Source organism: Megalobrama amblycephala, linkage group LG10, assembly GCF_018812025.1.
Source record: "Megalobrama amblycephala isolate DHTTF-2021 linkage group LG10, ASM1881202v1, whole genome shotgun sequence".
NCBI lineage: Eukaryota > Metazoa > Chordata > Actinopteri > Cypriniformes > Xenocyprididae > Megalobrama > Megalobrama amblycephala.
In genome coordinates, this window is record NC_063053.1 from 8,324,671 (window position 1) to 8,338,000 (window position 13,330).

General features: G+C 38.2%; 1 protein-coding gene across 25 annotated transcripts in view; it reads right to left on the reverse strand.

Annotated features, from left to right (window-relative positions):
* Positions 1 to 13,330, reverse strand: part of kcnma1a (potassium large conductance calcium-activated channel, subfamily M, alpha member 1a) — a 214,760-nt gene that overhangs the window by 8,833 nt on the left and 192,597 nt on the right. For 14 of the 25 annotated variants that reach the window (XM_048204309.1, XM_048204295.1, XM_048204315.1 and 11 more), the window contains 6 exons: positions 12,831 to 13,023; positions 9,596 to 9,709; positions 7,022 to 7,105; positions 5,363 to 5,493; positions 1,785 to 1,979; positions 1,313 to 1,431 (listed from right to left, as the gene is read on the reverse strand). In XM_048204309.1, the coding sequence (XP_048060266.1) occupies positions 1,313 to 1,431; positions 1,785 to 1,979; positions 5,363 to 5,493; positions 7,022 to 7,105; positions 9,596 to 9,709; positions 12,831 to 13,023 (836 nt within the window). The remainder of the gene's footprint in view (positions 1 to 1,312; positions 1,432 to 1,784; positions 1,980 to 5,362; positions 5,494 to 7,021; positions 7,106 to 9,595; positions 9,710 to 12,830; positions 13,024 to 13,330) is intronic. The other 11 variants (XM_048204318.1, XM_048204313.1, XM_048204302.1 and 8 more) reach the window with 1 other exon arrangement.

A 13,330-nucleotide genomic window follows, 5' to 3' on the forward strand; every position in this document is an offset into this window, starting at 1 on the left:
GGAGATCTGATCTCACCATCATCGAGTCTGTCTGTGATTACATCAAGAAACAGAAAAAACAGAGACAGACTAAATCCAGAAGAACTGTGGCCGTGTCTCCAAGACGCTTGAAGAAACCGACCTCCAAAGCTACCTGACAAACTATGTGCAAGTGTACCTAGGACAAAAGCTGTTTTAAACACAAAGGGCGGTCACACCAAATATTGTTTTGATTTAGTTAATAGAAGTTAATTGATAAATAAAATCTACTTATGACATTATTTTAAAGCATCCTCACTTTACAGCATCTTTATACAAGTGCCTGAAACTTTTCACGGTACTGTAGTTTTGGAGGTTACTTTCTTCAAGCGTCTTGGAGACGTTGCCACGGTTCTTCTGGTTAAGCAACGAGAACGATTTGGCCTGATGGTGGAAAAGCGGCTATTGTAAATGTCTTTGTGACTTTTGAACAAACTTTTTTGTGTGTCCTTTCTAAATAAAAATATGAATTTCTTAAAAAAATCTTAGTGTATCTTATAAGCAAGCATAAACTTGTGAAGATTTGTATCAGGTGTCCCTCTGTGTTGCTTATGTAGGGAGCTCACTAAGGCCCCGTGTCCACCAGAGCGTTTTTTCCAGCTGCTAGCGTACTTTTTCAATTGTTTTCAATGGGAACGCCGCGTTTTTTAAACGCCAGGAGCGCAACGAGGCGCTGAGCGTCTTTTTCACGCTCAAGCGCTGAGAGCTCGGCGTTTTTTACTGGTCGCCTCGAGTTGAAGAATGCTCAACTTTGAGTAAAACGCAGCGCTCATCACTGTCACTTTTTAGCCAGCCGTCCAATCAGAGTGGAGGAGGGGCGGGACAAATACAACTCCGACCAACTGTCACATTCTTGCTTTACAGCAACATCAACAAACAGAAACAAAATGGATGAGAAATGAATATTGCTGGTCTCCGAACATACATAGCAAGTATTAGTAATTCCACATTGTGTGAACATTTTTAGTCTGAAACAAATTACCTGCAAAATCAGTTATAAGTAACAGTGCCGCGGATATTCCGTATCATAGCAACAAAGCGTCTCAACAAAAAAAAAAACGCTGCGCTGCAGAAGCGCTCTCAAGCGCTCACAGAAAGGCATTTTAAGCAAAGCGCCTAGCGTTTTCAGCTGGCTAAAAACGCTCTGGTGGACACACGGCCTAAGTGTTGGAACTGAGTTTGTATTATATTAGTTTGTCTGTTATTTCTCAGTACTAAAGCTGGATTACATGCCTACTGAAACAAAAGAACTAAAACCCTACTGCCATTCAGGACAGCAAAATGGACAGCTCACCTTTTTGTGCACTGGCTTGGTGCACCTAAATGTGCATCTCGCAATCTATAGATGCCAAAGCACAGCATGTTGTATGTTTTTAATGCTTTACAAAACAAGTCTCCGTAGCAACCACCATCCTGAAAAACAACATAAAATAGTGCAATCATTCATAACATTCAAATCAACTTATGCTTATTTCAGGAATGACTAAAGCAACTTTAGCAAGTGCGAGAGCAGGTGTTTTTTGTCTCATTCTCTGCATTTGCATTCTAGTGCAATGTCTACACCGTTATAATGAAATGTGTGGCATTCTTACTTGGATACGGATTTTTTTTTTTTCAGATTTAAGGCAACATTATTTTTCACCCACAGACTTTGCGTGTTCAGCTCGTTCACTTTGCATTAGTGGGCAGTGGAGGCGTCGGACGGGGAACGAGCCCTGTTGGGCAAAGTGCCAAAACGTGTCAGCTCCTCTTAACCGTCCACTTACCCCCAAGTCTGCGAAGGGCCCATCGTATAGGGCCAGCTGGGCGACCCGACACCTGTCCCTGTTAGCCAGCGTCTGCGGCGTGCTGTAGCCACCTCTCAGTGCGTTCTCCTCAGCCAACAGGCCCTCCAGCTCCGGAGTGGCGCCTCCCGTGACCAGCGTCCGGATCAGGGTGAGGATATTATCATTGAAGTATGTCTGCCAAGATAAAGGAGAGGATCCGGACGTGAGCACCATTAGAGTCACAACTCAAGACAGTCAGGACTTTGGAACTGTCCCGAGCACTGTTATCTAGACCCTGATCTGTCTTTTCTCATTTCACTCCCTGGGAAGGGAAGAGACACGGGAATGCAATTATGCCAGCTGCTGTTGTTGTTGTTGTCGTCGTCTCCTCCCCACGCACATTCATTTTGGTAACACCAGCCACGCTTAACAGGGGAGCGTTTTGCACACGAGGACATTTTAATTATCATTATTGTAGCTAATTGTAGATTAGATACAATGAAGAATAGATAACACAACAAGTCGGGGACATTTTTCTTGTACAGTGGGGTAAAAAGTCTGAAATCAGTGGTGCATTTTTCTAACAGTTTGAGTGAATAGTTGAATTGAAAATGTTTGGTTTAATAACAACAGCACTCAAACCTATAGGCTTAAGCATAGTCCCAGACTAAAATGCATGTTTGAGCATTCTTAAATGAAAGTAACATGCACTGACTTATCTTAAAATATGTCAATGTCATTGTTTTGTCTCAAGATTTAGTAAAAATCACATTCTGGGGGGTAAAATCCGCTTTTTGGCAGGGTTCCCCTGGTCAAATTTGCATTCCACTAGCTAAATGTCATGTTTTTTGGGGACACTTCAAGTCGTGGACATGAAAAACAACTCGTGGCAACAGTGTTAAAGTAGCCCAATTCCACGGGTAAACTGCAGACTTGGCAACACTGCTGATGATCGATGTTATCTGGCATTTGTTAAAACTTTACAATTTGATTAGTGACCTACAAATATTATTATTATTCACTTATTCAATTTTTTTTTAATGTTTTTGAAAGAAGTTGAAATCGGATTTAATTAAAAACACAGTAAAACAGTAATATTGTGAAATATTAATACAATTTAAAATAACTGTTTTCTATTTGAAAATGTAATTATTCATATGATGGCAAAGCTCAATTTTTTGCAGCCATTACTCCAGTCATCAGAAATCATTCTGGTAATAATATGGTAATTTCATGCTCAAGAAACATTTCTAATTATCAATGTTGAAAACAATTGTACAGTTTAAAGGTGCCCAAGAATGCTTTTTCACAAGATGTAATATAAGTCTAAGGTGTCTCCTGAATGTGTCTGTGAAGTTTCAGCTCAAAATACCCCATAGATTTTTTTAAATTAATTTTTTTTAACTGCCTATTTTGGGGCATCATTAACTATACACTGATTTTTTCAGAGCGCCGCCCCTTTAAATCGCGTGCTCCCTGCCACACGAGCTCTCGACTATATTACAGCGCATTTACAAAGTTCACACAGCTAATATAACCCTCAAATGGATCTTTACAAGATGTTCGTCATGCATGGTGTGTGCATACATCGAATCATGTGAGTAAAGTATTTATTTTGATGTTTACATTTGATTCTCTATGAGTTTGAGGCTTTGCTCTGTGGCTAACGGCTAATGCTACACTGTTGGAGAGATTTATAAAGAATGAAGTTGTGTTTATGAATTATACAGACTGCAAGTGTTTAAAAATGAAAATAGCAATGGCTCTTTTCTCCGTGAATACAGTAAGAAACGATGGTAACTTTAACCTCATTTAACAGTACATTAGCAACATGCTAACGAAACATTTAGAAAGACAATTTACAAATATCACTAAAAATATCATGCTATCATGGATCATGTCAGTTATTATCGCTCCATCTGCCATTTTTTGCTGTTGTTCTTGCTTGCTTACCTTGTCTGTGCACAGATCCAGACGTTAATACAGCCTTTCCTTGTCTAATGCTCGAACATGGGCTGGCATATATGCAAATATTGGGGGCGTACATATTAATGATCCTGACTGTTACGTAACAGTCGGTGTTATGTTGAGATCCGCGTGTTTTCCGGAAGTCTTTTAAACAAATGAGATTTACATAAGAAAGAGGAAGCAATGGGGTTTGAAACTCAATGTATGTCTTTTCCATGTACTGAACTCTTGTTATTCAACTATGCCAAGATAAATTAAATTTTTCATTCGAGGGCACCTTTAATATTGTTGTGGAAACCATGAGACAATTTTCTCAATGAACAAAGTTGAAAAGATCAGCGTTTATTTGAAATTTAGATATTTTGTAGTTTTCATGTAAATATCTTTACTGTCACTTTTAATTAATTTATTTAATATGTCCTTGCTGAATAAAAGTATTCATTCTTACTTCCCCCGAAATGTTATAGTAGTTTAATAGTGTGTTGTACATGTTGTAAACCCTAAAACTTTTGGTTATGATTTCAGGTTTAAATAAGATTTTGTATCCGAGACTTTCGAAGTGATCTCTGACTTGTGGACCCCACTGTATCTTGTCCATCAAATGTTCTTCGGTGTCACTGATGATGAAGTTGTCAAATGATTAACGCGTAAAAATAAAAGATTCTACTAGGATCACGAGGTCGTTCTGCGAGCACCAGAGGGCTGTGTCGCCGCGAGCTTGCGCTAGAGTGACATCTCTCTGGGCCCCTGACAGCAGCATTCAGCCGAATGATGGATGAGAGCTGTCTATTAGCAGGCTTCACCTTTGTCCACAGTGAAATGCACTTGAAGGCTGCTTTGTTCTAGCTTCAGTCAAAGTGAAAGGTACTGGAATTAAGCCATCATATGGATAAGGGGATAGCAGCGGTCGTAGGTGGTGAGGGGGAAAAAAGCGGCAAAGAAGAAGAGAGAACGAGGGGAAAAGGAAAAAAGGTCTATTTCCTAATCTACCCAAGATGACATTGTTAGGAGATTAGAGCTCTTGGACCCCATAGCAGCCCACCTTGCGTGTCAAGGCATACCATTAAAGAAAACTTGAGCACTTACCTTGTTAAAAGATCTAATAAGACTCTTGAAAGTTCATTTCATGACACATTATATGAGGAGTCTTGGCAACAAATTTCCTTTTGATGTCACTGCTGCTGACAGTGCTGTCTGATCAATGTGGCATTTCATTTACCAACCTCTGCCTACTGGTAACGTCTGAGCCCTACATCTAAAGCCCTGCACAGCCGGAGGATGTCTCTTTCCTATACATTATTTCAGAGGATTAGCAGTGAGACATGCCTTCATGTAATTCTATATGACATGCCATGATGGGAGAGAAATGACTGTGCACCTTTTGACAGGTTGCTTTGTTCACCGAATCACTGGCTGCTTTTGAATGCGAACGGAAAGATCATCTGAAGCCTAGTAGATAATATGAAGGATCCTTCACACAATGAAAGGATCTGAATCGACTTATTCAGCAGGGATAATTTCTTTAAAGGATTTATGTATGCTAATCTGTTTAAAGGAATTCAAATCAGTAAATAGTTGTCAACGTGGCAGCTGTTTAGCCACTAACTCACCGCACTCATCAGGGAGTCCAACACGCTGACGGCGAACGCGGTACCGCAGGCAAACGGTTGGGTCAGATACAGCTCCGTATCTGGGTCGTCATCGTCATCTTGGTCCAAAAACTGAACGTTGGAGTCGTTCACTGCAGTACAGAGACAGAAGTTTTACATCTGTGCAGAAGAGACAACCAATGTCCTGCAAATGGTGAAGTGGTGTGTCTCACCAACCATGAAGTCAAATAAACAATGAGCATAAAAATTAAAAAAAATAAATAAATACTGCATGCACGTCAGTGGGCATGCATTCTGGAGATTCATATAGATTGATATCTGCACAATGCAGTACCCAAAAACGGTGGAATCCAACTTGAATCTAAACTTGAATGAATTTATAACAAAATAAAGGGATAGTGCACACAAAAATTAAAATCGTGTCATCAATTACTCACCCTCATGTCGTTCCAAATGTGTATTATAAAAAATATTGAAATTTAAAAAAATCCAACCCAGCTCTACTTTGCACGTTCATGAGAGAAGTCCTACTGTTTGATCTGCAAATGGATCGTTCTTTTGAGTCAAATCTTGTCGTTTGGTTCCACTTCACAAAACTGATCTGAACGATTAAGACTGTGGTTCACCGACTCAATGATCCATTTACAGCGGTTACCAGATCACAAGAGGGAAAGATTATCAGTAAATAATGACTTAAATGTATCTCAGTTTCTCACACGAAACTACTGCATGACTTCAGAAGATGTGGAATAAGTGTACAATTATTATGACCTACCTTTATTTTCCTTTTTGGAACTTGAAAGCCTTAATCCCTATACATTGTAATTGTATACTGTTATTTTTTTAAATTTCTCCTTTTTTGTTTTCCGAAAAAAGTCATACGTGTTTGGAACAACATGAGGGTTTATAAATGATGACAGAATTGTTATTTTTGGGTAAACTATTATGTTAAGTGGTGAACAATTGCTAAAATGCCATTGTAGGGTAACAGAGAACTCTCGTATTAGACAAAATGTACGAATTTAGGTCCACTTATATAAAATAACTCGCTTTTAAAAATTGGTATCTTTGGTTGGACAGCAGCAGCCGTCAGACTGCTTTGAGGCTATTGTGTATGGTCTCAGCGGCCAATGTATAGAGACAATGCTCTGAAATCCCGCTCGGTTTGAACACAGCCTCACACAATCTTTGTTTCACCCCCTTTCAAAATCTATGCTTCAGAGATTAGGGCCAGCACCAAAATAAATAAATAAAAATAAACAGCTTAAAGCAAGGTTTGATCTGGAGGGTTTTTTTTTTTCTAATTTGATTTCTTCCCAGACTTCCTGTGAGCTAAGGAAGAGAAATGTCAGTCTTTCAGACAGGCCGCTGATGAAAAGGAGCCCGGGCCAGAGAATTGAACTGCAGGGAGATGCTATGGAAACAGCCACAAGGACAGACTCGCATGATCAAAGACCTAGTGATGCTCTGAGAAAGAAAGAAAAAAATCCTTAAAAAAAAAGGCCAAAAACAAGACAGTCAATTTCAACCAGAACTAAGGATAAAAATGTGTTCAAAGTGATGCCATGGGAGCAGGCCTCAGCTGCAGCGAGAGAAATCAAGACAAGCCGATGAAGGAGGCAGTGCATCAGAGTAGCGGAGGACAAAGGCGCAGCTTACCCAGTTCTGTTATCATTTGTATGTTGGTTCCACTGTTTTTTTCCTGACTGAATGAAACCAAAGGCAGTAGTTTGCCAGGCTTAGCTAATGATGATAAAACAGTATTGAGGGGAGACAGTTATTGAAACAAGTTCAAAGCCAGAGAAAAAGAAAGCATAAACGAGAGTATCATGTCAAGAGTGGGATTAGAAATCTAAAGGTACAGTGTCAGGATGAAGCGCTTCTGTAAGAACTCCATGGAACAGTTCAGCCGTGTTTGTTCATGATAACGGGAATGTCGTGCAAGCTTAGGTATCTACTGCACTGTGAATAGGGGAAAGATTACTATGAACCATTTAGAACAGAAAAACAAATCGCAAAACATGTTTTTCAACATGTTTCTTGTGTAATCGCACATATTCCAAAACTGATACTGCAGACCCGATTTACCAAGAGCTCCGCTGACGGTCAATGATTCGCTTGTGTAGAGAAATGAATATGTCCGATTTGCTGGCAATCTGCTGATAAAGATGCGTTTCAAAATGTAGCGGTGAATTATGTGCAACTGAATTTTATGCAACCGTTAGGCAAAACATTTTTCAAACTTTGCACAGAACTTCTAGTTGAATTATTACAGCAAAACCGCAGTATCAGTTTGATCTACTGAACGGATGACACAATGCTGTGTGACAAGAATATAAGAAAGAAATGGATGGAAAAAAGAACATGATTGTAGAAAAGCTTTAGGAAACTAAGACTTAAAGGGATACAGCAATGAAAACTGCAATGTCGCATTTTAATAGTGCTCAATCCATATGGGTTCTCTAAACGGCTGATGGTGATACCGACATCAGTGTCTTATGCAGGCCAGATCAAAACAGTAAAAACAGTAATATTGTGAAATATCCTTACAATTTAAAATAACTCTTTTCTATTTGAATATATTTTAAAATGTAATTTATTCCTGTGATGGCAAAGCTGAATTTTCAGCATCATTACTCCAGTCTTCGGTGTCACATGATCCTTCAGAAATCATTCTAATATGCTGATTTGCTACTCAATAAACATTTTATATTATTACCAATGCTGAAAACAGTCAAATATTTGTGGGAACCATGATGTTTTTGTTTTTTCAGGATTCTTTAAAAAATAGAAAGGTCAAAAGAATAGTGTTTATTTGAAATGGAAATATTTGTGACATTATAAATGTCTTTACTGTCACTTTTGATCAACTGAATGTATCCTTGCTGAATAAAATTATACACTTCTTTCAAAAAAAATAAAAATAAATCATTGACCTAGAAACTTTTGAATGGTATTATACATTGATTTTGATTCCATTTAATATGGGATTTATATGTGATATTGGTTACACTTTATTTTAAAGTGTCTGGGTTACAGTGTAATTATAAATTAAACTGAGTAATAATAAACTACATGCACTTAGGTTTAGGTTTAGGTTTAAGGTGTGGTTTTCTGCACAATTTATAGTAATTACTATAGTAACTTCATGTAACGTGTAACGAGGACACTTCGTTCCATTACTTCCACTGACTCGTTACTCAGAGTCAGTATATGTATGCTAAATGTTAAGAATAACGCTTCTCCCTTTTGAGTTCATTTTGAGAGCACTTCAAATTTAACTTCCTGTTAGCCATGATTATCTGAGTAGCTTAGAAATACAACATGTGAATATTTATTGAAGAAATAACCAATTTACATCACTATAAACAAGTGGCAATTCATGTTAACTACAGTTTTAGTATGTCTACAATTCTTGTATTATTAGCTTGAATATCTAGCTTTGGCTTCTTGAATTACAGAAGGACACTGCCAAGAGGCTGAAAATATCCTCTCAACTCAAAGTCAAACTCTAGCTTTTAGATTAGTCAATGTCAAGTATTAGTCAATGTCTTTAATGACACATGACATGGTGAGACTTTATATAAGACTATAATGTTTACACTTCAGTAAAATAAAGATTTTTATTTATTTATTTTTTTCACCTCTACCAATATGAAAATGCCAGCAAACCTTTAGTAAACTAGGCCCCATGAGTCTCAGATGTAGGACTCTGTAACCCCTCTGGGAAGAGGACTTCTGGATCCCATGTATGTCTGAGCAGAACATGCATGTATGTGTGAGGAGTGCGTATTGCAGTTTTTTAAGTTTTAAGTGTTTGTAAGGCCCATTCTCTTTCGCAGCCTTTCTGGTGTAACACGCTGTAATTGGGTCAGTGGAGAGTTGGAGCGGACGGTCTCTGGTGCTTTAGTGCCCTCTGAGATCTAAAACTTTCATGAGTCCCCCCACCATGGGAATAGTGCCACCCTCATTGTTATTTATAAATGAATCCATTTTGCTAGTACATGTTTTTTTTTTCTCTCCCTATAAGTCTAGGTCTCTTCCAGTGCATTAAAGGCACAACTGATGAGGACACGACTTTGACCCAGTCGGTGAAATATTCAGGTGTGCCATTACGCACAACACAGACACACACTTCATAAGGAACACATCAATGTGGTTTGATACGGGAGTTTAGATTCTAATCACACTTGACTTTGACATGTTAGCAGTACGATCGCAGTCGCGTCTCACCAAGTTCAGTTATGATCGGGATGTTTGATCCCGTGGTGACGGACGTCTGCCGCACTAAGCCGTGCACTGGACTGTTATCTGGAGATGACCTATCCATCCCTGGAGGTGTGAAACCTGGAAGAGAAAGAGGAAAGAGACTGTCAATTTCTCCTCTGCTTAGGTTTACAACGGTGAACAAACCACTGGCGTAACAGTCAGGCCATACAAATAAGATTTTCTATGTACAACGCTAAATGTAGTGAACATATTGTAGAGTTTGTGGTGGTAGGATACGAGTGGACCGTCATACTAGTGTAAAACGGTGAAATATAGATCATCCACTTCTAAGGGTCAGCTCAGGCATATTTAGCATTTGCTGCCTTCCATCAACCAAGCAGGTATAAATTTTATATGCCGTTCATTTTGTTACCATAAAACTGGTGAAGTGGATCCTGAAAACCTTTTATGTGAAATGCCATGAAATACAAGCAGGAGTGACAAGAGTATGAATTCACATGACTTGACACTTTTGCATTTCCTCAAGCTGACAAGTAAACACTTTAAATCAGTAATGCTATATGCATAATGCATTGGCCCTGTTTTGACATCCATCGACTGGAGAAAAATGCAAGCGTATAGTTTTTACAGTGACAAACTTAATGCAGGGAAAAGATTCAGGTCACAAAGTTTTCAAAGGGCTGCAGAATTCTGTACAGGGGCTGTCCTTCATTTCAATGGGGAAGTTCAATAAACTAGCTTTCTCTGTAGCTCTAAACAAAAGAATACACGGCAGAGAGAGAAACTAAGACTTTGTCTTAAATGTGCAGAGCATAATCATGTCTCCTGTTGTGTGAATTGTGAAGACATCAGATATGCAGTGACAGTTAGAGTCAACCATCTGGCATACTGAATAGCATTTTTGCTTCAGCTTATAAATAAGAGCAATTTGGATGCTGATACACAAGAGCAATAGTATTTGTTGATCGTATTATTATTTTTGAATTGTTCATTTTTCATAGATATGTTGGTGAAGTTTGCGGATTTTTCACATTATAAAACATTTCAACAATTTAATGATATGAATCAGAATTTGGTCATTTTCTCTCATAACCAGATTAAGTCAATATTCTGATCTCTATAAAACTGAATAAGACAGCTGATACATACCTGTATTAATCAGAATTTTGGGTCACAATATTCAGAATGACCACTGAAACTGAACATTCATTCATATTCGAGCATCTCCAAACAAATGTAATACTATAATATGCACAATATTTATCTCTTCTGGAAATATTGGAGATGTTCTTCAATACTGTTGCTTGACTTCACAGCTGTTGATATTAGATAAAGACAGTTGTGAAGTCAAGCAATAGTATCGAAAAACATCTTCAATATTTCCAGAAGTGATAAATATCATGCATGTTATAGTTTCTGGTTATATTTATAGAGGAAATTGTCAATAGAATTTAAACATGTTAAAACTGTGAATTATCTTTTAAAATTTGGAATAAAAAAAACAGTAATTCAGCAAATGTTCAAGACCAAATCTAACCATATCTCACTTGGTCTTGTGCAACTTTGTGTTTATTGTTGCACATCGATCGCACTTCATAAAGCTATATGCCCTCCAAACAAACCTTAAAGTCACACTATAAATTCTGCTATTGTTTGTTGTTTTCAACCGTAATGCATTATGTAGCCTGGACTTTGTGTACTTTATTCAAAGACCCCTTAAGCACTGACAGTAGTGTCCTGTGTAGTACTTTCTCCTGGCAAAAGGCTTGCTGATTTATTCAATAACACCTTCTGTGCAAGTTTAACAAGCCGCACTGAAACGGCGAGCTGCTGAGGGCAAGAATATTTACCAAGATGATGTGGTATGATGTAATTTATTACACCTGCATCTCACAGATCATTTTTTACAAATATTTTTGATATGGTTTCTTTTATCTCATCAAAGAAAATGTAATTATGATGTGTAATTATGTAACATAAATAAATAAAAATATAAAACTACATGTTTGCCAAGTTGGAACTACAATCTGGGGGGGGAAACAAGAATAATTTGTTCTTTTTATTGCTGCAAAAGTTTACTTGGGAATAAAGAAAACTGTTCATTGCAGGATAAATTATGCTCTAATACACTGTGTTAATGAAATAAATCTTTATTACACACCATTGCTCTGCTGTTGATCATGCCAGATGTTGAGTTAAACTAATTGAGAGAGTTGTAATGACCAGGCACTCATGTGCACAGATTTCCACAGAACTAGAAATGAATATCAATCACAAATTTCTACACATAGTGTTTTGGCTAATTTGATTATGCTTTCAATCACTAATAAGGTACTCTCAACTCTACTTTAAATACCCATAATTCCTCTAAATCAGCACAGACGGTTCAAACAGATTTCTTCTAGGCCTGGTAATGACGTATTCTTCATGTGCACAAACAGTATGATTACCATCTATTATCATCCACCGCAGAGGGATGTGCTCTTCCCCAACACTACACACTGTTCAGCGGGAGCCTTTGGGACACTATTGGACACATTTCATCTGAAAGCTGTCATTTTGAAGCTTTAAATCCATCTTTCTGTGCAAAAAGTAGATACTCAATAATGGTTGAAATGTTAATTGTTGTGGGCCAGCTTGTGCGGTGTGTGTAATTTACGTAATGAAGAGCAGCTGACAGAGGGAAGCTGCTGATTTGTACAGTCTGTTTAATGATGATGAATCCTGATGGGCACAAGAGGGTTACATGTTTATCTGAATGCATAAACAATCTGTTCGAGTCAATTTGACGGCAAACAAATCTGCTGCGGTCCAGCAATTGGAGGCAAATACGCAATCTGCACAAAAACGTTAGGGATGGGTTTTTTTCAGAGCTTTGAATGCAGGCAAAAATATAATTCACTTACTCAGAATTGCATGCATATTCTAATAATGGACATACATATGCATGAAATGCAAATTCTTCAATGTATAACAGTTTTCAGTTTCATAGACATTTAATGTTTGCATCAAGTGTCTAAATGACTGATTTGTTGTCTTTCTAAATGCACAAACATTTGAAATGTCAGTCACACTTTTATTCTTTGGTAATTCATGTTTTCCCATGTTTTATTAAACCATTCGGGCATGTAATTGGACCTTGTTGTCTTAGAAAGCACACAGTTGAGTGCTGGTTTCACAGTCTAAAGCTCCTGAGAGGTATTCTCTATGTGCTGAAGTATTCTTAGCCACTCCTTACCTTGGGAATTAGCCTGCAAGACCCCAATGCTGTCATCAAACTGCATAGATTTGATGTTAAGAGACGCCAAGATGCATTCCTTGTCCTGCAGTGAAGCATCGTCGATATTGTTCTGATTGGCTGACAGGATAACGCACATGTCACAGAGGTTGATGTTGACGGCCCTTAAATCAGCTCGACTTAATGGCGTACCCTTCAGCGGAGAGAGAGGGGAAAGAGGAAGAAAGAGAAAAACAAATTAAAGACGGCACCGAGCTCAGGGAAATTAGTTAACAAGTATTTACTTTTCTAAAGGCAGTGACATTCAGCTGATCTAACTATGTGCTGAGGGAAGAAGAGATGTAGTCTAATCTAAAGGCTAGCCTTTGCTGACGGCAGCTTTTTGGATCCGCTTTTCATACTCAGTCAAGGCAATGCTAACAAGCACTACAGCAGGAAGCAAAGTCTGAGATTCACACGACCAACAGGAACCTGCCGCCAGAACATCAACACTTGAAAAC